This window comes from Podarcis filfolensis, assembly GCF_964270895.1.
Source record: "Podarcis filfolensis genome assembly, chromosome: 15".
NCBI classification, from domain to species: Eukaryota; Metazoa; Chordata; class Lepidosauria; order Squamata; family Lacertidae; genus Podarcis; species Podarcis filfolensis.
Window position 1 is genome coordinate 31330579 of NC_139618.1, and position 24379 is coordinate 31354957.

General features: G+C 44.9%; 1 protein-coding gene across 6 annotated transcripts; it reads right to left on the bottom strand.

Annotated features, from left to right (window-relative positions):
* Positions 1-406: 406 nt before the first annotated feature.
* FAM118B (family with sequence similarity 118 member B) lies at positions 407-24288 on the bottom strand. Of its 6 annotated transcripts, none has more exons than XM_083588979.1 (9): positions 24074-24248; positions 20881-20930; positions 14757-14840; positions 12395-12647; positions 9950-10177; positions 7127-7255; positions 5673-5958; positions 2602-2658; positions 407-606 (listed from the first exon to the last, which is right to left on the bottom strand). In XM_083588979.1, the coding sequence occupies exons 3-9, from the start codon at positions 14831-14833 to the stop codon at positions 569-571; spliced, it is 1068 nt and encodes a 355-aa protein (XP_083445105.1). In that variant the 5' UTR covers positions 14834-14840; positions 20881-20930; positions 24074-24248; the 3' UTR covers positions 407-568. The 6 variants fall into 6 exon arrangements, with proteins under 6 accessions (XP_083445105.1, XP_083445103.1, XP_083445104.1 ...); XM_083588977.1 differs by having other exon boundaries at positions 407-935; XM_083588978.1 differs by having other exon boundaries at positions 407-935; positions 20881-22550; positions 22706-24248.
* Between the last annotated feature and the right edge of the window lie 91 nt (positions 24289-24379).

A 24379-nucleotide genomic window follows, 5' to 3' on the forward strand; every position in this document is an offset into this window, starting at 1 on the left:
ATCTTTTCCCTGCAATGCATGGCTGCAGGCAAGTTCTATGTGAACCCGATGTACATCTTTGAAAGCTCTCCAGGATCCTCTGCAAACATAGAGGTTTCTCTTAATGCGTGGCAGTGGCTGGTTAGTGACTTTAAAGTCTGTGGCCTCAACTCTGTTTCCTAGGAGGCGGCTTACAAGACCCTCTCATTTAGCCCAGTTTCATGTCCTCAGTGAGCTCCCATACAATCCAGGAAATGTAGGAATTCTGCTGCAGCAGATGAAAACTGCACCACATGTAACATCGCCTTCTCACCCTTCATACTTGGGAGCGTGAAGGCTCTAGGGACCACCCCCTGTCACAGCTACATTGCCCCTCTGGCCATCGCTTCCACCATGAATTTGTCTAAAGTCACTCTTAAGCCAGAGATAAGTGAACATCCTTTTCATTTATTATAGCTCCAAACATATAAAACACTGTATAAAGAAAAGACTTAGAAAACTAGAGCTTCAAGTAATTTTTTTTAAAAAAATGCTTGCATTTTAGTTGAAACCCTTACAGAATACAAAAGCACTAGTAGCAAACTCTTGCTCAGTGGGAGAGAGGACGGATCTCTCTGCAGATACAACCTTAAATAGAAAAAACAAAACAAAACACGACATCACATTGGTAGGACAAATCTCCATGCCCAGATCCAAAGGGTCCAAGACGAGTTGCCGAGTCCAAAAGTACGCTTTACAGTTTCATGTTGATGGGGCAGCAGCTAGAACAAAAAATGGGCCCTTCCAAGAACCACCCGCGGCAAAGGCAGTGCTTTTTCTTCCCTAAGCAACGTTTGAGATAGTCACGTCTTACAAGGAGCTTGTCAGCATCTTGCTTTTAAATCATTAGAAGAGGGGTTAACCTGTACGATGGTGTTGCTCAGATGGGAGTGCTTTGCGTTCTCGCCTGCTGTACCCTGTGTAGAATTAGTGTCTTCAGATGTCACCTGGGCAGATATTTTGGACACTGGCCTTAAAACCGAAGGCAGTAGGAGGGATCCTAACAAAACCCATGGACAACTAGAGAGGGTTAGTAACAAAAGGAGCTGGTTAAAAGGGGGAACGGGGTTGGATGGCAAACCAGTTCTTGGAGAAATTAAAATGTCAGACACTTGAGATCACTTGTGACGGGGCAAATGGCCCCCTCCGTATTAGCCACATTATTTATATGGCTTCCATTCTTAAAACATTTGGGACTAGGTTTAGCCCTGTTCAAAGCACAACTAAGGGGGACTGGGGGCATGCGCCGCGACCCTGACCTTCCAGCATTAGCAGGAAGTCTAATGGGGATTTCCACATGCATCTGACTGCTTAGAGGCTTCTGCGAGTGCGAACCCCACCCGCTCAAGACTCACGATTATGCGGAGGCTCCTAAGAGCACTCAGTCAAAGGCTCTTGCAAGCCCCTTCAAACCACTATTCAACACGGAGGGTCTTTTTTTTGGAGGGGGTGGTAGGAAACATTGAGGCTGGTGCAGACGGGAAAGCTAGGAGCCGAGCTAGCATCCTGATATTCCCTATTAGTGTTTACATTCCCAATTCAGGAATAATGCCCGCTCAGGGGTTTGTGGAGTGGTATTCAGCCTTGCAATGGGTACAGGAAGACATAGGAACACTTGCCGTGCATGCTCTGTTGTTGCATCCCAACTATAACATGTGCTTCTTGTTCCCACGCCCAGGGAGTCTGTTAAGGAGGGAGAGGATTCACTAATCTGGAACAATATTGCTCTAATGGATGCAAGTCGCATCCAAGTTAGAAGTTGCTTAGCGGTATGCTTGTCGCACAAGGGAAAACAAGCACACTACCAAAGGTGGTTGGGCAACAGACTGCACAAGAATCGGCCAATGCACAAGTTTCCGCTAGCCCAAATGTTGCAGAGTCTTTAACCTCTGCGATCCACTGGTGTTAAGGCTCTTGCGCTAGTGGATAAGAGAATGCCGGATATGATCCTCAGTTGCTAAGTATCACTCCACAAGGATTTTCTATGGTCTGTTTAAGGGGAATCTTTGCCTCTCCAGATATAGTTGCTCTCCTATCAGCTCCTATCATTCCGCACCATTCGCCACGCTGGCTGGGTTTCATGTGAACTGGGAGTTCAACGACATCTGGAGGGCCACAATTTCCCTTTTCTCCGGCGCAATCTGACAAAATTAGCTGCCAAGGCGTCCTACTGCTTCCAGCTTTAACCAAGTTCTTACCCAGGCGGAGCTGAGTTGTGATAATGTGGAAATTCCCTTAAAAAAAAACCTTCCACCTTAAGAAACAAGACAATTTTCAAATTAGCCCACATGAACTGCAGAACGAATCCTCCACTGGTATCACTATTGCTTTCCTTTTCCAGGAGCCTGCTACCACCGCAGCTTGAACACTGCGCGTTGCAGTTTGGAGGCAGAAAGGTGTCCTCACACGTTCTTACTAAGGAATCTTCCACTTTCTGCAAGATACCTTCTTAAGTCGTGAGCTCTTATCATGCGCGAGAGAGCACCCACTTCAGTGTGGGTGGTGGTAGCAGCTGCAGGTTAGCAAAATTTGTCTCTCCAGAGCTGGCCTTAAGGAGTGTCGAGTATTAAGTAAGCTCCCTACCTTTGATTTCCGTGTGGGCTGCAGCCATGCCATTTAGCTGTCCCTCCCGAGGTGGACCTAGAAAGGGGGTGGGGAATGGAAGTTATTTGGAGGTGACAAGTTAGCAGCGACCCACAGAAAATGTGTGAGAGCGGCTTCCGGGTTGGCGCCATCGCCGAATGGCGGACTCCCTCCGAGCTCCGGAGGGAGCCGGCTCGGCAGGGGCTGGGTTTTACCGCACCGGCGATGCGGGGACCCTTAGAAACCACGGCCACGGGGGCCGTGGACTTGGAGACTCGGCTAGCACCGCTAGCGCCCTCCCGACTCGTGAAGGAGCCTTTTTAAAGGCTACGGATCGGGTGCCGGGGAGAAGCGTGGTGCTTTGAGTCCTCTGCCATCCCTGCCGAGCGAAGCCGCATGCCATCCGACGGAGAGCGCTGACTTCTTCCATTGAGAATTTGGACTTTTAACAACAACCCGTGAGTAAATTGGAAATCGGGTTTAAAAGAAGAAAAATTTTTTGGATTTGAGACGAGCGGGGGGGGATCTAAAAAGGAAGTCAGTCCCCCTCCCTATTGTAGACATTTTAAAACAAGGATTGGGAAGCCAAGGCCCAAAAAGAACGGTATCTTTGCTAAAATCAAGAATTCCATGATGGGAAAGTACAAGAATTGTGCTGGAGGAAGAATTGAAGGAGAAGGAAAATGCACCCCCCTCCCTGGGAACCGGGGCGATTGAGGAGTGAGCCTGGTGAAAAGAGCCGGTGATTTTGACAGCTGTCAAAGTAGCTGTCAAAGTCGGAATTTTAAAGAGGATTTTATTACAAGGACCTTGCTGGTCAAATTTGTTACAACTTGATATAATTTGTTAAGACTTGAATACAAAATGGCGAAAATACGGAGAACAATCGGATTTTTGGAAACAAAGTTACAACAACCCCCCTAGAGGAGCTTCGGGACATTACAAAGATGGGCGTAAGCCGGGAAAAATACAACACTTCGGAATTTCACAGAACTGGTTATCTCCTGGGAAAGCTGCAAAACTGAAACTGAATCTCGTCTACAGGGTGTTTAGACTAAAAGGAGACAACAGAATACTTTATTGAAGAAGGAAGGGACTGAACGCAAGTTTTTGTTCCTGAATAACAACAACCCATGTAGAGTTACTAAACCTCTGAATAAGAAAGTTTTAGCAGCGGAACAAGAGGAAGCTGGACTATAACCTTGAAAGAACAATGGGGGGAATTTTATAATTTGACATTTTTAAAGATTTAGGAATTAGTTCTTAAAAAGTAATCCTAAAAATGGGAAATAATTCTGCAAGGAGTTGGGGGAAAAATGGGATTGATGGACTTAAGACTTCCAGGCTGGAAACATAGATTGGAGGATAAGGGAAATTAAACCGGGGAAGGGGAGGGAGAATTAGAATCCAAAGGCTTGCAACTATTTTCTGAATTGGTTTTCTTTTTTCTAATATATTTCTTATTTTTTTTATACTTTTATTCTGTGTGCTTTTACTTTAATGGGAAAAAAGGGGGACATTGTGGAAAGAAAAGGGGGTGGGCTATGGGGAGAGATCTTTTGCTTTTTTTATCAAGGGTGTTGCATAAGGTTTGTATAAATTTAAATTTGAACAATGGGGTATATAAATTGTGCTTTAAATCAGAAACAGAACTTGTGGAAACAACAATATGAAAGGGGAATACGGTAGGGGTGGGGGAAGGGGGGAGTCCCAGAAAGTGGATGTTTGAAAATAAGGTTCTGAATGTATCTTCATAATTTCTTTTCTTCTCTTTCTGTATTTTGGAAACTTCAATAAATATTATTTAAAAAAAAAAAAAAAAAAAAGAAAATGTGTGAGAGCATCTTGCATCTATGCTAGCCTCCCAAACTCCACTAATGGTTGTAGCCGATGCTGGTCCTACTCTGAGTAGACCCGTTGGGAGTTCATGTCTTGACTTACTTGGGTTCAGGCATTTCTATGGTTCTACCCTTCTTAGAACTTAGTGGGATACAACCCCTTTTCCCCTAGAATGGTTTCCCTTTGGATTGAGCCCATTTATAAAAGGTACTATGGGGGGGGGGAGGTGGTAAGTTGTTTGCTTAAAATATTGTGACGAGACACCCACAGGAATCTTCGGAAAGGCTGCGTCCAGCCCCTTTTGGCATCTTCCAACTCTAAGCTGCCATTCATTATATAAAGGGAGTGTGTCGGTGTGGGAAGCTTTCCAGGCTTCTGGAATTTCATTGGGAATGTATTTATTTCACAAAGAACAGATGGTATTGGAGAAAGGAGGTGGTAGCTGACAATTGGCAGTTGGGGGTTGGTTAGTTATCCTGTTCTATCTTGATTTTGAAGGCGAGAGGTTTGGAGACTCCAGTTAGATGCTGCCTAGAGGAGTTTGCAAATAATACTTGCTGCCAGCCTGACAAGCAAAGATTTATTTTCAACTATTTGTGTAAGGCACATATTTTTCTTAATCACCAATAGCTAACAAGTGTTCCATGCTTCTGACCTCTTGTATAAAGTTGTGCAAATGCACCTAATTTGCTTAATGTATACAGCTGCATACATTGCGCTGGTTTTGCTATGATGAGGTGGAGCAAAGGGACACACAAGCCCCTCTTTTTCCACCCAACCTCTAAAAGTCTTACTTCATTCACCTGTTTGGCTTCTTGCTTTTTGTTTTCAATGAAAGCAAGGGTGCTCAGGGGAGCCAAATTGTGGGTCTGGTATTACACATTTGTATTGTCCACACAGAAGTTTCAGTGCTCTGAAAGGCATGCGAGGCCATAACCTGGCTGGAACTAAGCAGATCTGGATCTGGCAAGTGCCTAGACAACAAACCCAGGGGGAATCCCTTCTAGGCTACCTCAAGTTAAAGGGAAGCAACATGAGATACGAATGTGATAAAGTCAAAATCCAATAAAAGACGCAATGTTAGAGGGCTACAGATAGGTTTGGGACTTCAGTTCCCATCAGCCTCAGATGGAATGGTCAATGGTCAGGGCTAATGGGAGCTGAAGTTTAGCAACATCTGGATGTCTGCAGGCTCCCCTTCTCTGCGCTAGGAAGACAGCCAGTCCTCTTACCTGCTCGACCCCGGTTGGAGATCTCATTTGCCAGCCTCTCAAAATAATCAGGCAAGTCTGCGTATTCGTTCCCATATGAGATCACTTTAATCCCTTTGTCCAGCATGTTTTCTCTGAGCTTCTTGAACTCGTCCACATCCCCACGGCGCACGAGCATAAAGTGCTCCAGATCAGATTTGTGCTTCACAGCTTCTAGGAAGAGGGCTTGGAAAGTTGTGTCGTCCACGGTCCAACCACAGCCCAGGAATAGGAACGATTTGGCTTCATACAGCTTCTGGATCTCTCGCTTTAGGAAAGGGAAAAGGGAAAAGGGAAAGTGTACAGAATATCGACTTTCATTAGGACTGTGGAGTTTTAGAATTGGAAGGAACCAAAAGGTCAGCTTGGCTAGCTCCATGTAACAAAAGCAAGAATTGTCTGGTGCAGGGATGAAGAACCAGTGGACCTCCAGATGTCCTACCATCTGCCATCATTCCAGACCATTTGTCATGTGAGCTGCAGCTAATGGGAGTTAGATTCTAGCAACAGCTGGAGAATCATAGGTTCCCCACTCCTAAGGGATCAACAAGAGCAGTACAATGTCCTCATCCCTGATTTGAGTGGCTAGAAAGCCCAGCAAAATCAGCCCAGCCTTGTCCACTTTTGAGTCAAGCCACGGTGGGCAGGAGAAGTCTAACCCTCCTTATACCTACACACAAACAAAAACACGAGCAGCCATCCAGACACTAGTCAGTCTGAACTATAATTCCTTTTTGGACTCAAGTGCAATAAATTAGTAATAATAATTGTTTATATGTCGCCCACCTGACTAGGTTACCCCTGTCACTGGGCGGCTGCCAACAAATTAAAACACAGTAAGACATCACACATTAAAAACTCCCCTATACAGGGCTGCTTTCAGATGTCTCCAGTTTGTGCAGTTGCCTTAATGCATCACACCATCTGCCATTCCAGTGACTTGCTACTGAGCTGTTAAATTTGTTGACAGTTAAAAGCACTAATTGGTATCAACTCTACATCCTGATCCAGCTCTCTGCATGCATAAACAAGAAGTTAATATGCGATTTAATTACACAAGAAGTTGTGTGTGTGTGCGCACATTTGAATTAAAAACCAGTATAGTGCAGATAAGACTTGTACCCATAGTATGCACACCTGGCATAAGCAGGCACTGCACATGTGTAAAGTCTGTTAATGCACAACCACCTTTTTATAGTTAAGGGAACCTGTCTTGGTTGGCGGGTTCTTTAGAAGACATTCCTGGTTGTTCGAAACATTCAGGGCCTTCAGATGTTGTTGGATCATCCCCAACCAACATCCCTGCTTGCTGGGGCTGATGGGAGTTGGAGTCCAACAACATCTGGAGGGCCACAGAGTCCTCATCCTGGACTTATATACTGGCAGCACTCATCCTTCAAGAGACAACAAGGCCCAGAGAGGGCTGCAAATCTCACCATAACCTCTGTGTTGCGTAGCACATTCTGGTAGCCGGCTGGGTGCAGCACTATCCCACTGGGGTTTGTGTACACACCGTGGATGTGTAGGACACTGAGCTTCCTTTTCTCCTGCGCCCACTCCAGCACCTGTATGGGATTTCAAAAGCAGCGCTCAGCGTCAACAGTCCCAGAAAGTACTGTTCCCTTTGGCTTCTACAACCTACTGGGCTTTGGGCTGAGTGGTCATTAGGGCAGGGTGAAGAGCAGGAATGCCTTTATTTATTTTCAAGCCCACATTCCAGGAACTGAGCACCCTGCAAATATGTTTATAGACTTCCTGCCTCGGGGCGGGTGGGAGGGCTCTCGGTATCTATAAACACAATAAATTCCACACGCATGCAAGCTCTCTCAGCCCCAGGGATGTATTTATCTGAACTTCTCGGCATCAGACCCCATGCTGCTGCTGCACAGTTGGGTTCCTTTGTGAAGGATGTTCTCAGGCTTATGGTGGGACAACAGCTGCAGCCCATGCAGGGTAAAGAATGGTATCCTTTGACTGCTACAGCTTGAGTCAACATTGCTGCGTAACATTGACATTTGCCCCCCACCCATAAAGACTTTCTTGAGGGAAGACCCTCCAGTTGCCTTTTGCTCCCTATAGCCGTTTCCTCTATACTGTACCAGGTTTCGAGCTAATGAAAACAGAAATCCAGATCAATCGCCAGTGTGGCACCTTTCCATCTCTTCCAGTCTGAGGATTGTCTACAATGTTGTGTGCAGCAGGGCTCCCTTTCCTCTCCTCCCTGCATGAGACTTCAAAATCTGCTGGGGAGAATTCTCCAACTCTCCAGACTGCAGATTTTCAGAGTGTGCTGGGAGCTGCCAGAGAGGGGAAACTGCATTGTGCAAACAGAAGTCTGCTATGCTAGTGGAACAGCATCTACTCTTCAAATCTTTGCTGTTGTCCCGTTTCTTGCTCAAAATATTGTTTCCTGCATTTTGGAAGTACACAATAAGCAACACTAGGCCAATTTGTTTAATAAGCGCAATGTATTTGGGATTAAGGGATGCGGGTGGCGCTGTGGGTTAAACCACAGAGCCTAGGACTTGCTGATCAGAAGGTCAGCGGTTCGAATCCCTGCAACGGAGTGAGCTCCCATTGTTCGGTCCCTGCTCCTGCCAACCTAGCAGTTCGAAAGCACATCTAAGTGCAAGTAGATAAATAGGTACCGCTCCAGCGGGAAGGTAAACGGCGTTTCCGTGTGCTGCTCTGGTTTGCCACATGACCCAGAAGCTGTACGCCGGCTCCCTCGGCCAATAAAACGAGATGACCACTGCAACCCCAGAGTCGGTCACAACTGGACCTAATGGTCAGGGGTCCCTTTACCTTTTATTTGGGATTATCTAATTTCATCTTCTTCTCTTTTTTTGACACAAATGCATCCCATTCTGGGTTTTTACCCACTAGTACGTTCATGACGGTTACAGGTAAAAAACTAAATTCAGAATTGCACACTATAGGACAATATTCCCCGCTCTCTTTACATTCCTTCCCTGAAATTTAGTACTTTCCCTCCCTAAATTAGGAGTTGCAGAGCCTTCTCTAAACCAAGTTTGGCACAGGCGAAGTTTTCCAAATGTACTTCAACAGGTACTATCATAACACTTCCACGATTTATTGTGTTTAACATTTCATTCTCATGTAGCTCATCTTCTGTTTATTCTCCCTTGCCCCAGTCAGGAGTATTATCACACTGAAAAGTTACGCAGGAAGCAGAAATCAAGGACGTACATGGAAGACCAGGCATACGTAATCAAAAGGAACTCGCAAGAAATAAACTCTCCTTTTGCTGTTTACATGGCTTTTGGAGTCCATTCCAACAAAAGAGGAGCTGCTTACAGGAATTTCAGCTTTTGGAAGCTGAAAAACAGGGGTGAACTTTGGAGAAAGGCCCAAGCTCAGTAGTAGAGCAGGCAGAAGATGCCTGGTTTAATCCTCATCCTCTCCGGGCAGGGTTGGAAATGTCCTCTGTCTGAAACGTTAGAGAGATGCTGCCACTCCAGGCTGAAAATACTAAGCTAACCTGTCTCAGAATGAGGCCGCTTTCCTAGGTTGCTTCTAACTTTATAGCGCACTTTGTTAAGCTCCACTTTAAGTCAACACTATAAATACCCCTGGAATGTGCCGAAGTGCAATAATAGCCTCATGATTTCGAAAAAGAAAAAAGGAACTTCCCGTGAATATTAACACTTGCAGACATGAGAAGAATACGAGAGAAAGCAGAGCTGCGGGGTCTAGTCATTTTTGTTTGTGCGTGAAAGAGGCTGCTTGGTGAGGATGCATATAGGGGCTTTAGTATTGAATTAAATAGTTACATTAATTGATCCTGCTTTGGATAAACTAAAAAAAAGGTACTCTTGACTCGTCTAGCAATATTAATGAATTAATTAATTACCAACCAACCAACCTTCATCATAAGATCTCAGGGCAGTTCACAGAGTAAAATGCAGGATACCGCCCCCAATATTTTTTGAAAATATTAAAACTATTGAAATAGGTTTTTTAAAAAACAACCCTCTTTTTTATAATAAAATGTGCCACTGTAGGAGGAAAACACCATTTAGAAGTGATCCTCCCTCCCTTCTCTTCTCTCCCCCTGCCTGGCAGTGTTGGTGTTAGTCCTGTCTTCTTACTGCAAGTGACACAACACAGTGTGTTCTACCACCACAGCCAACAGCTAAAATGGCACTTAAGGCCTGAGCTGGGGACACCATTGAGAAATGAATGGGCTCTCATGCTAGACTGGCCACCATTCACAGGCATGAGCACCCCCCAATTACCTTTTTCTCATCGGTCAGGTCAAGTGATTCAAGCCTTTTTCCTTGGTCTGCCGCGTAAATTTCCAGCAAGTTGTCAAAGTTTGTGGTCAGCACGAGAGCGCCATTTTCCATCAAGTGGAGCACGGACTGAAGGAGCTGTTTCCCTGTGTCTTCCATTTTGGACTCCAGGTCATCAAAGACCTCGTATAAGCAGTCCTTGAAAAACGTGGAACGGACATTGCTTGTGCGCTGCCAAGAAGATTGGGGGAGGATGGGGGGGGGATCCAAGATCAGAATTCATTTATTTGTATTTATTTTATTAAGCGACCATTAAAAAAAAAAAAAAGCAGCAGAGGACTTGAGGAGGGTGAGGCATAAACAGCTGTCTGAACTGGTTGCTGAGATCCAGCAGAGGCACAGCTGGAATTAAGCTACTAAGCTGTGTCCACTTACCTGCAAGAAAACACCCATGGGCTTACCTCTGAGTAAACACAGAAAATCACATTACTGGAATTGCAATTCTTGCATTAGAGTCCTATTTCTGCCCAAACTCTCACAGCATAGAGGGTTGCCCAAGAAAGTGCTTGCACACTGAACCTTCTCAAGAAGGAGGACAGTATAGATTCAGGACAGTGGTTTGCAGAAGGGCATAGTTCAGAGGCTGCAGATGGGAAAAGCTGGCAAATATTGGGAGACTAGTAGCAGGAAGAAGCAGCACCACGGGAGAGACAGCTGACAGACTCTGTGTCTTTGGAAAGCATTCCTGACCTGCCCCCCTCTCCCAGGACGAGGCGAGCATTGAGAGTAGCAGAACAGAAAGCTCAGAGGCAGAAAGCACAGATTAGCCTATTGGCATAGAATAGGAGAGACGGAGGGAGTGGGACTTTACTCAGAGCAATGCCATTATCTTAGGGAGACTGCACTCCTCCATCCCTCTCTGTGAATAGTGAACAAATTACTTAGTAAGAACTCTTCTTGTTTATCTGCTTTTTGGCTGCCACCGTGGGTGGGATCGAATTCTCTGAAGCCTGACAGATGCCTAACTGCCTGCCTCAATTCTTTACAATAGACTGGAATGCCTCATGCTGCGTCGTTGGACCTAACTGGGAACCGGATAGGAGACCACTGCAAGCCCCATCAAAGCAGTGGGATAGAAGGTCTTCAGACTGGAGGAAAGATGATGCATTCAGCCCAGTCCGATATGGGTTTTTTATAGGGAAGGGAAAGCAGAGAACAAAAGGGAAAGGGTCCTAGCTCAGACATAGAGCACCTTCATCAGGAAAAAAGGATTTGTTTCTTAAAAAATGGGGGGGGGGAGTTTAACCATATCAGTTAACAGACATGGATACAAATGTTATAATGTTATTGTTTTGGTTAAATAAATTGTTTAAATTGTTATTAAGGAAATGATTATTTTTTCTCCTTTCAATAAAGCACAGCAGAAAAGTTGTCCAAATATAAACAGTTAACTCACTAAACCTCACAATAATTTCATCGTTATCTGCCTATGTATTTCTAATAGCATAACCAAATCAGTAATTTTTGATATAACTGTAAAAGCTACTCTGAAAATTTATTATCCCGAAAATGAAACCTTCATCTGGTTGTAAATATTAAGATTATACCAGCAAGAATGAGTCTGTCTGTATAAAATAAATGATTTAAATCAAGTCCTACTGACTAGCAATTTAAATCGTGATTTAAATCGATTTGATTTAAATCAAATCCACCCTGATCTGCACACAGAAACTCCCTGGTTCAATCCCTTGCATCTCCAGGCAGGGATGGGAAAATCTGCTGGAGAAGCACTACCTGTCAGAGTGGACAACACTGACCTAGATGGAGCAGTGACCTAACTCAGCATAACACAGCTTCCCATGTTCCTAAAGCATGGATTGGCAAACTAAGGCCCGCAGGCTGGATCAGGCCCAATCGCCTTCTGGATCCTGGTGCACGGACGGTCCGGGAATCGCCACATGGATTGCCAGCGCGCATGTTCTTTCCCTCTCCTTCCCTCGGCAGCGGTGGCGCCTCCTCCTTCCTGGCTTCTCCCCGCCCTGCCTAGAGGAGGAAGGGGGTTGGGCCTTGTTGGTGCCAGCAGCAGCAGTGCTCGAGTGGCTGCCATTTTAAGCAGCCCCTCTCCGGAGCCCTTTCGCGCACCTCTCATCATCCTGTTGCCGCCCGCAAGACACAGATAAGCAGCCACCAGGGATCGTGGTGCTCTTGCATCACCCCCCCCCCAATATAGTATAGTCTACCCCTCCACAAAGTCTGAGGGACAGTGGACCGGCCCCCTGCTGAAAAAGTTCGCTGACCCCCGTCCTAAAGCTTAGAAGAGAATGTGCTGTCAGACTCGGCGCCGTAAACAGAGACAGGCCCTTCCACCCCCGGACAAAACAGTACGATCTATTAACGCTTTTTTGCCTGAAGCTTGCAAACCATTCGCTCCGCGGCTCATCGACTCACTGGCGACAGCTTTTGGATAAGGTCGTGGGCAACGTGGATGAGGTTCTTATCGTCCCGGAGGCATTTCTGAAACTTCTTCCGCTCCTCGTCTTCCAGGAGGTCAAAGTCAATAGCAGCATCCAGCAGGGCCTGGATCAAGCCCTTCCAAGACTTCAGGGCCGGCACTTGGGGAGCGACTGCGGCACTTATGCCCGTCCCAATCACCAGAACGAGCTCCTGGGGCTTCTTGGTTTTTAGGCTCGGCAACAGTTTCCTGCAACCAAAAAGAGAGGGAACAATGCCTATTACCTGCCATCAGCATGGAGAAATTTATAGGGAACAAGGCTCGACATGTGCAGATTCAGCCAAGGCCCTTAGGCTAGCCAATGGGGTGCCTTCCTGATGTTGTTGGGCTGCAGCTGCTCCCATCATCCCAAAACAGATCAGCCAATGGTCAGGGATGATGGGAGATGCAGTCCAGCAACATCTGGAGGGCACTACATTGGCTACCACTCCCATATAGCTAAGCTTGCAGATAGCCACTTGCCTGGTATGAGTACCGCTGGCTGAGTAGTAGTAATAATAGTAATAGTAGTAGTAGTAATAATAATAATAATAATAATAATTTATTATTTATACTCCACCCATGTGGCTGCGTTTCCCCAGCCACTCTGGGCAGCTTCCAACAGAACACTAAAATACCTATTAAACATTAAAGGCTTCCCTAAACAGGGCTGCCTTCAGATTCACACCAGGCAACTGTGAAGGCAAGCTTTTCAAAATGTCAAATATTCCCTTAGTTCTTTCAGCTTAACAGCAGGCTGTACAAATGGCTAACAAAGCAACATGGGGGCACCAAAGAACCCCCTGGGATCTCTTGATGAAGGGTGGTATATAAATGTAATAACTAATAATAAATTAATATACATATATAGTTTTGATACAAAACCCAACACCACAATTATTTTGAAAAAAGCTGGTCTAGTACAGAAAAATTGCTAGAATTTTGTTCCGTGTCAGATTACTTCCCCTTGTCTGCGGGAAAATTTTGGCCCATTTGAAGAGGTGAGTACATTCACACAGTTACTAGCTAACCTTGTAGAACCACCCAAGCCTGCGTTATGGAAGTTACCTTCTTTTATACCTTTGAATGTCGTTCTCTGTCTTTCTCTGTGTCATTATTAATAACAGCACTTTCCAGTATCTAGGCATGCTCATAGGAAAACCTGCCTCATACCAAATCAGGCCACCGGTCCATCTTAGCTCAGTACTGTTGATATTGACAGTCAGCAGCTCTCTGGAAATTCAGGCAGGAATCATTCCCAGCCCTACTGTGAGTCTGCAGATGCCAGGGATTGAACCAAGGACCTTCTGCTGCAGCAAGCCTGCAAATTCCATAAGCCATGTGCCTGACCGTCTGCAGTCTCACTGATCTTAGTAGATAAATGAAAAGCTGTGTGGACTTAGAAAGACCTGGGGTCCTAAGCTGTCCCAAGAACCTATTCTCCTCAAACACCCCTGCAAGAATGCTGTGTGTGTGTGTACACACACACGTGTGGTGAAAGTTAGAAAAAAGTCTGCCAAACTTGGCGGCAGCATAAAAAGTCCTGGACTGTGGCAGCTCACAGCAATAAGCATTTGGGGGACATCAGGGACGCGGGTGGCACTGTGGGTTAAACAACAAAGCCTAGGACTTGCCGATCAGAAGGTCGGCGGTTCGAATCCCTGTGACGGGGTGAGCTCCCGTTGCTCGGTCCCTGCTCCTGCCAACCTAGCAGTTCGAAAGTATGTCAAAGTGCAAATAGGTAAATAGGTACTGCTCCTGTGGGAAGGTAAATGGTGTTACCGTGCACTGCTCTGGTTTGCCAGAAGCGGCTTAGTCATGCTGGCCACATGACCCGGAAGCTGTACGCCGGCTCCCTCAGCCAATAAAGCGAGATGAGCGCCGCAACCCCAGAGTCGGCTATGACTGGACCTAATGGTCAGGGGTCCCTTTACCTTTAAGGCAAACAGGGGAAGCTTCAAACCTCTCTGGTGAGCAGCTTCTGTGATAACCTAGCCCTCCCCCCGCAATACTATTTTATCCTCAGACACAACAACCCCGTGGTGTGAGTTAGGCTAAGAGGTGGCGACTGGCCCAAGGTCACCCAAGGAGCTTCATGGCTCTCCCCTGCAGGATCAGATCAAAGTCCTCTTTGGTCTGGTATCCTTGTTTCCCATGGTGGGCAATCAGACGCTGATGGGGAGCCCACAAGCAGGGCATGAAGCCAATAGCCCTCTCCCACTTGCAGCAACCCACACGCAAGAGTTACCCTGCCTCTAATCACGGAGGCAACAGCCTTTTCCTCCCTTAATTCATCCAATCCCCGTTGGCTCTGCTCACCTAGGTTTCTTGGCAGGTGGCACCCCATCCTCCAGCAACGTTTCTTTATCCAGATTCAGGCTCACATTAGAAGCCATCCAGTTTCTGGAAAGGAAAGGGAAAATGAAAGGCGACGGAAGGGCAAAGTTACAAAGAGAAACCTGGGATGTTTGCACGTTGAGCAAGAATAAATTTGCCAAAGTTTACCAAGACAACTTCGTCGAGGAGGAACAAACACACTGAGCCCATTATCTCTCATCACATCACCTGCTGCAAGAGTGTCTCTCCTCTGTTGCTAAACACACCATGCAATGCATAATGCAAAAGGTTATCTTCAGGAAATGTGGAGCCAGTTTTAAATTAGAGTGTGAATACCATGGCAATTTCATTTTCAGTCCTTTTCCTAATGATACGTAGCAGAACATTCACCTTTTTCATAACTGCCACATACACTGGTTCAACATCTCCATCCACTACAACTCCAATATCTCTTTCCTCGTCAGTCATGGATAGTTCAGACCCCAGAATGATGAATGTGAAGTTAGGATTTTCTGCCCCAGCATGCATCATATTTTCCACTTTACTGCTCATTCAGCCAGTTTGGAGATATCCTTTTGGAGTTACTCACAATCAGTTTGGTGTCATCAGCAAGTCTGGCTCACAGCTCACTCCCAACTCTAGTAGATCATTTATGAAGATGCTAAAAAATGCACAGCTCCCAATACAGATCCTTGGGGTACCCCATTTTCTACATCCCTCCATGGTGAGAACTCTCCATTTATTCTGATTATGTTTTCTGGATCACTTCTATAGAATGAGGTGATAGTAGCACAGTCTGCTCTACTTCAGACTGCAGGTGGGAGATGCCATATTTTAACGCTCAGTGTAAATACCATGAGGAAAGTCACTCAAATAACTCAGATGGAGTCCAATGTCTTGGTAACACTTTCCTGGGCAAACTGGACAAAAACAGTGTGCAATTTGAGAAAAAGGAACACACAGGTTTTGTCTCTCTTGCTTCAGGCATACATACAACCAAACACACACCCAAATATGCAGAGACATACAACCAAACACACAGAGGAAAAACTTCCTCGGAGCTGCACAGCCAATCAGTGAAGATCATGCCACGCTGCTTGGTTGCCAGGCAACACCTGCAGCTTGGTTTGCTCTTGGTTAGCTGACTTTAACAGTAACAGAATTAACCACTAAGTTAATTGAATGATCTCTGCTGTTGCACTTCTAACAATTTCTCCTAACAATGGAATCCCCACCTGCAGTCTGAAATGATTCAATCTGTTCTACTCCTTCAGGATTCTTTCTAACCCCCCCCCCAATTCTGTAACATGTGTAAAAGATGCCTATAACAAGTTGAATATATCAAAATTCCTTCTTCTGAACATCCACCCAAAGAGTCCTTGTCCTCCTTTCTACCTGGCCAACCCAGCAATCAAAGCTATTATTAGCAAAGGATTACTGCTCTTAAGTCTTGGGTCAAGAAACTTAACTCTGCTAGTTGTTTGCCAGGGCAGAAAAGGCTGCTCTGCGGAAGCAGAGAGTGGGGAGCTTGCGTGAGAACGAAGGATCAGCTCTTTGACCAGGTTACCAAGGGCTGAAATTACATTGAGACCCAATGCGCTTCCTTGCTCGATAATAACTGAGAAAGCTTTCTACAGCCAGGGGCTACTCCACAAGGAAACCAACAATACAGAAATGATTAAACTTCTCCCTGAGAAGATGTTGCCTGTCCTTTCTCACTAACCAAAATTATCCTGAAGACTGAGCTATCCAAGCTCATTTGCTTGCTTCTGTTCCAAGGCCTTAGAAAATGTCTTCCCTCATAGAACCAACTGTCCACCAAGGATCCCCAACTGCACGATACATTTAAAGCACGATACCACTTCAAACACGGCTTCTCCCAAAGAGCAGTAGTTTGTTAAGAGTTGTTCAGAGATCCCTAGACCCCTCATAGAGACACAACCCAGGGAACTGTAGCACTGTAGCAGGCTTCTCCTAAAAACCCTTAGCACCCTTCTAACAAACTACAGTTCCCAGGATTCTTTGGGGGAAGCCATGACTGTTTGAAGTGGTATAATACTGGTTTAAATTCATTGTGAATATGAGGCCTAGATTGGGGGTGCAATGGTGAGGACATTAATATAGGAAGCTATTTTATATTAAACCAGACCACTGGTCCATCTAGTGTCTACAATAGGGGTCAGCAAACTTTTTCAGCAGGGGGCCAGTCCACTGTCCCTCAGACCTTGTCTATATTTTGGACTATATTTTGAAGAAAAAAAACATGAACAAATTCCTATGCCCCACAAATAACCCAGAGATGCATTTAGAATAAAACCACACATTCTGCTCATGTAAAAACACCAGGCATGCCCCACAAATAACCCAGAGGTGCATTTTAAATAAAAGGGCACATTCTACTCATGTAAAAATACGCTGATTCCCGGACCATCCACGGGCTGGATTTAGAAGGCGACTGGACCGGATTTGGCCCCCAGGCCTTAGTTTGCCTACCCATGACTAGCAATGGCTTTCCAGGGTTCTAGACCTACCTAGAGATGCCAGTCATTGAACTTGGGACTTTCTGAATGCAAAAAATATGCTCTACAGCCATCCCCCCAAGGCTATAGCTGAGAAGTAGGGGGCAGAGGCAGCTTGTCCACATCCTCTGAACATTTTGTGCCTGTTATGTGTTCCTTTGAGAACACGATTGCAGAATTTCAGGATGTCTTCTACAACATTTTATTACTTATTCTTTTGAGTCATTCCCAGGTCACTGGTGTTTTCTGAGAGGATCCCACAACTCATTTACCTGTGGGAATCTGAAGTACATGATCTGTTTCCCTGCACGAAGGAGAATCAAGTAAGTGAATCAAAGAGCCCTTGATTTTTTCAGGGAGCAGAGAATCTTTCCCTCTCCTTCAGGTCACTTCAGCCTCTGGCTTACCCCTTGAAACTAACACACAGTTTAGGTTCCAGAAAGTTAATGGCTAACAGCCAGGACAGGGTGTGGTAGATAGAGTGCTAAAGTTTGTCCTGGGAGCCCTGGGTTTATATTCCTGTTGAACCACAAAGTGCCCTGGACAGCGTCAAAAAAGTCACTTTCTCGCAACCTCACTGAGTTGTGAGGATAAAATGGGACAGATCTATTTTGCCACTGTGTTATCTGGAGGGTGGATAGAATAAAAAAGTGATTGATTGATTGATTGATTGATTTTTTAAAAGGATAGCTATCCCATAAAAACAGCTCGTAATAAAATACTAATTATACCATGATCCTTATAAATGCCAATAAGAATGTAAAAATCTGGTGCATTTGTTTACAGCTGTATGAGGTCATAGTTATCTATTGTAAGAGAGGTTCTTTGCTCCATCACAAGCAGATCTATACAAACCATTTTTCAAAAACACGGAAACAACTTGCAAAAGTGAAAAAGTGAAGCCACTTTCCCTGTATGTTAGCTTTTAACATGTCAAATAAAGCATTAAGTAAACTTGTTAAAGTAGATCATACTCAAGAAAACCAATGCTCCCAGAAGTAACAACTTGTTATTTTTTAGCTGCATGAGTAACGTTACCAGAAGCTAAATAGATTTGTAAGAATCTGTAACTGGCCTCGAAACAGATACAAATGAGGAAACAGCATTTAATGTTCAGAGAAAACAGGAAAAAACCCCAAGCATAACATTTGCAATTGGGTTGGGAACATGAGCCGTGCGGGAAGCACGTTCACAACCCGCAGCGCCACGTGTGCGCACGTGCAGGTTGCGTTTCAGCGCTTCTGTGCATGCGCAAGCGCCGAAACCCGGAAGTAACCAGTTCTGGTACTTCCAGGTTTGGCGCGGTGTGCAACCCGAAATCACACAACCTGAAGCATCTGTAACCTGAGGTATGACTGTACAAGTAATTAAAAGAGAACCATGCCTGTTATATACAGACAACTTTTAACCACAAAGCAAATGAAAAGACTGATGTAGTACACTTCCTGGTTAGAAATGTGCAAATCTGTCAATTTCAGTTTCTCTGTTTTCCTAATTTTTCCAAACTTCAGTTCAGTTCTCCATATTGGTCTGTGATATTTTTTTTTTTAAAGTTCTCATTCAAATTCAGCAGCATTTTAGTGCAAATTTCTCCTGGTACACACATTTTTATATGCAGTTGTGCCAAATATGCTCTTTTGCACAGCAATTTCCCCTAATATAATGCATTTGTGTGTGCAATTGGCACTAGCACATATATTTTTATGCAGACTATACTCCAGTTTGTGTATTTTTGCACACTATGGAGAAATCTCCATTCATTTCAATGCAGCTTGTGAGAGAGACCCACATGAGATCCACTCCAAACAAATACCTGAAAGCTCAATAATTGTAGTTGGAGGGAAAACCTTGTAAACAATTTCACAAAAAGTACTCTCAAAATACTGCAAATGCAACACAACTTTGAACAGAGTTGACAGAAATAGCAATTGATCAAGAAACAGCTACAAGCTTGCCTGCAAGACACACAAAGGTATTGGCTTTTGGCCATTTAGAGAACAAACATTAAAATTCTATAGCATGGGTAGGCAAACTAAGGCCCGGGGGCCGGATTCGGCCCAATCACCTTCTAAATCTGGCCCGCGGATGGTCTGAGAATCAGTGTGTTTTTACATGGCAAGACAGTTTTAAACAAAAAACAGCTTGCTTTTTCTGCGGCAGCAACAACTTTCAAAACACCTGCAGCTGAGCAAATACTCCTCTGCATATATGGCATATCCTTTGGCATATCCACACTTTGTTCACTTAAGTTTTTACAGTGCATCTGCACAATGCTGTGAACAAAACATCTCCCTCTGTTTCCCCCTTTTCAGCTTCCTTCCCCTCTCCCCAAGGCTGTGAAAATCCAACTTTTTAAAACCCAGTGGAATAGCTGCACAATTTCCTCAGGTGTCCTATTTCACTTCCATTCTGGCCAATACTGGCTTGTATATATTGCTCTAGCCCAGGGATCGGGAGTCTGTGGCCCTCCCTATTTTGTTGCAGTTCCATCATGTCTGTCTGTTAGTCATGCAGGATGAGGCCCAAAGAACCCTAAAACACCTGGAAGGCCACAGATTCCCTACCTCTGCCTTATAGCCTTGTGCTGCCTTGTACTGGAAAACAGAATGACATTTGACATATCCATAGAGGATTTCTGTACAGTCACTAGTGAGCAGGACATCTAAAATACATTAAGGGTACCTCCTACATTACATTGCCCTAATGGCATTTTAAAAAGGGCACAGAGACAAAAGCTGACAGAAGCCTTAGGGTGAGAAACTCAGACATGAGCCACACAGTGTTTTAAAATCTTAACAAGCCTGCAATCAGTGATGGGGGTTTTCAGGAAAAATTTGAATTGGAAAACTTCTCTGTGCAGATTAAGAGTAATTTGCATTGGCAACAACTCGCATGCCCTAGAGCGTGATCTAATCAAGAATACTTTACTTGCGGTTAGCAAGCAATGCTAAAAACTTTGAAACTGCCAATCTTGCCTAATAATGTGCGTTGCAATTCGCAACCATTCACTGCCACTAATGAACTTATAAAACAAGAGAATTTTCTGCCCCGCATCACTGCCTGGAATAATTATCACTTGTCAGAAAGCTCTTGGAATCGTGGAATAGAAGGGGGATGAGAAATGGGGGCAATGGAATTAATTGCTTGTGATGGGATACAGGTAACTATGTCCTTGTGCAGTTACAACAGACACCTGGTAATTTTTTATGCAGGTACTGTGTGCTAGTCCAGATGCTGTTGGACTAAAACTCCCATCATTCCTGTTCATTCCTCCTGGGGCTGATGGGAGCTGGAGTTCCCCAGTTTGCATTTTCCAGTGCCCACCTGCTAACAGGCAACTGGAAGAGCCCAAGATGAATGAAGACCTTTGCCAGATGGAAGTTTCACTGCAGAGATGTACATCTTGGGACACAATTCTCTGGTTCCTTGCCTGCATGTGTTTTCAAATACACATTGGGAAATATCTGAGATGGGCCACCAGAAGAAATGTTTTCCAAAGCCAAAAGCTCCAGCTTCTTTTCCTAATTCTTAAAAAAGAAAAAAAATAAGAACAATTCACACCATGTATTCTGCACATGACCTTTTACCTTTTTAGGAGGAGAAGTCGTCCTCACAGGGAGATGAAGCCGGTGTTATGCTAGATAAAAGAAAAACATAAATCTGAAGTGAGCAATCTGAAAACTCTACTCCAATATATATATGCATAATTTTAAAAATTGGGAAAAAATGAGGCAACTCAGGAGCCTATCTTGTTTTTTTTCTAAAACACTTGTCCAGAATAAAACAACACAATTCATTAGACAATGAAACTCCTGCCTTAAAAGTGCTCTGCAAAACACAGGATCTACTCCATAAAGACAATACTCAGATAGATAGTCCAATGGTCTGACTCACAATGGCAGCTTCCAACGTTACTTCTATTCCCTGACTATGATCATGATGGTTCTTATTGAGTGAAAGGCTACAAACATGTGTGCTGTGCAGGTCTCAGTGAATTTAGATATTTAATATCAGTATTAATAATATTTATCATAAATGTATTTATTCAGGCATTGATCTGAAAAAAAAAGAAAGAAAACAGTTAATGGGTTGCTTTAATTTTACTCATCATGTGTAGATGGTCTTGTAGATTAATGAGTGGTTGGAAATGCCCACTACTAGAAAGATTGCCATCTGATGGACACTTGTCAAGTCGGGAAGGGGCAGGGTGGCCTGTGGCCCTCCAGATATTGTTGAGCTCCAGTTCCGATCAGCCCCAGCCAACAGCCAGGAATGGCTGGGGATGGGAAACAGACAACATCTGGGTGACCACAGGTTCCCCGCCTCTGGTTATGAACAAGTTGAACTTTGAACTGCCAACTTCTAGCTCATAGCTCATGCTCTGAATCAACATGCTCTTCTGGTTCTCTTTCCTTTTTTTGGAAGGAGGACAACTGCCAGAGACTACCTACTGCTGCAGAGGATGGAAAGAGAATGAATTTCTTAGTTGCAGGATTAACCAGAACAATAACCAGCCCAATGTCGATGGAGACATTCTTATTACAAAGTTTTTCCACTTCCTGCACTGGAGAGAAAGAAAATACATAGCCTTCAGACAAATACACACCACAGAAGAATGAATGAAAATATATTTTCCATAATGAAGTCATTTTTCTGCACAATGATGGGAAGCATAAATTCTAATGAGGTCCTTCCCCCGCAGTTCCACTGTGTTTCTTCCATAGCTCCTATTAATTCTTGTGCCAAAACACATTGTTCATTTTTGTAAAGCACCTTGGCAGATGGAGAAAGTGTGGCTATGATCACATAGAGGAGGCGGTGTGTCACCCTGGCTTGCAAATCAACTCATAAAAGTTATGAGCACACTTGCTCATGCAAATCCAAATTCAGGATTTGTATTGCACTAATTGTATTGCCTGGTTACCCAGAGGTACCCTTTGCTCGCCACAAACGGCCAGGCCACAGGCTATTTATGAGCAAGCATCCATCTCTTCTCCAACAGCATTTTAAAAGAAATAATTGTGGCTGTCTGTGCAGGACTGAGCACATGCTTGCCTACAGGAGCCAACATGTGCGTGCAATGGTTCTTGCCTACTCAAAGAGAACAAATATGGCGCAAGACTAAGGAGAGAGAAGGAAGCTTGAATTTTAGGGTCAGTCATCTGCCTCATTCTGAATCTTGCAAAAGAAGTCATCAGGAAGGAAGATTCAAGTAAAAACATTTGAAAACTTTCCTTCAGGGTTTTCAATAAAAAAGCTGGACTAACCTTTGTGTTTGGGCAAAACAAAACAAAATTTTTTCCTTCCAGTAGCACCTTAAAGACCAACTAAGTTAGTTCTTGGTATGAGCTTTCGTGTGCATGCACACTTCTTCAGATTTTTGTTTTGACTATGGCAGACCAACACGGCTACCTATCTGTAACTTTGTGTTTGGGGTTGCTTTAGATCCCTGATTAACAAACAGTTTTACCAGATGCTCCCTGAGAAGATTGTAGCTGGTGGGCCAACCCCTGTCCCTTATTCCCCAAAGATTAGTACCACAAAGTGTAAAATACATGTCTCTGTGTGGGAACAAAGACTTCCAGTTGCCAATTCCTACTTTAGCTGTAGGAATCCTGCATTAATGCAGGGGGTGGATTTGACGGCCTGTTTGGGCCTGCAGTATTCAATATGAGGGCACAAATCTTTCATTTGTAATTCTGTTCATTATCCCAATCAAAAGTCACCTACTCTATTCTAGCCAGGATCTGGATGGCGCTTTCTCTTCAGTCTGTCTGAAATTGCAGTAACTGTTGAATCAGGCAGTGTTTGTATAGGAAAACAGCTGACTAGGATCCTCAAAGGCAGCTTCATTTAAGCCATGAACATGATCTGGCTAAGAGGGCCCCTGAGCATAAACAGAGGGCTCCCTACACACCAGTGTGCAATGACAAAACTCAATGGTAGACCTCCCTCCCTCTTTCCCCTTTATTACTATTATCATAATGAAATATGGTAGGATGCTGACACCATGTCGATTAAGGATTGGCAGTATAAGCTTTGAAATATAGCTGATAAAGAAAAGACAGAAGCCATCGCAGTTTACACCAAGGGTTGAAAGCAATCCACTGAGTCCATTTCAAAACAAGAAGTGTGCATTTATCCAGAGACACTCCAGACAGACCTAGGCTTTGAAAAATGCAGTTACACACGTGAGGAAATGCTTCACCGTCATGTAACGCAAAATATATACAATATCAATTTTTTTTAAAAGCAGCACAGAAATATCCTACCAAAAAGCTGCCAGCATTCAAATCGAAATCTGTTTAAGATACATCCCTAAACCCACTTAAGTGGAAGTAAAGCTCGTGGGATTAACAATGAATTACACTTCCTCCAGAGTAAGGCTGGAGGCGGTGGGAGCAGATGAAGGCTATGCACAACGTTATCATATTATAGGGAATGAGGGGGCGGGGAGGAATCAAGATAATGGGAATATTTTTTTCTCCTGGAGGGGAGTATAGGAATCAGGCTGCCGCATTTCAGCTGCAAGGAGGAGGCCGGCTGCCCAATGCAACCCCAGAAGCCTTTACAAAGCCTTCAGCTTGGATTCTGCTCCCTTTCCGTCTTTCCACCGACCCGCAGCTGCTGCTCCCCACCGAAACCGGCTGAGCACCTCCGGGTGCCCCTTGCTTTCCTTTCGCCCCGCAGCCCTCCAGGGCTTCAGCCGCTGCTGCCAACGCCTTCGGGACGCCCGGGAAAGGGAGGCGGCGGAGGAAGAGGGCGGCGACGACGACTCACCTGCCAGGACAGCGCGACCGGCGACAGCAGCAAAACAGCGGGCAGGAAGCAACCGCATCTCTCTCCCTCTCGCGCCCGCTGTCTCCGCCTAGGCATCGAGAGGCAGGGGCTAGAGCGTCCTCCCGTCCTCCCACGCCGCCGGCCACTTTCCTTGCGGACTTCCTCTTCTCCTTTTTCCGTTGGCCGGAAGCCCAACTTCAGGCTCTCCTGCTGCGGCAAAGAGCCAGGAACCTAGAGATAGGAAAAGGGAAGAGGGGGGCAACCCAACGGTCTGAAACGAAACTCCCGGGTTCCTTTTTTTTTTTA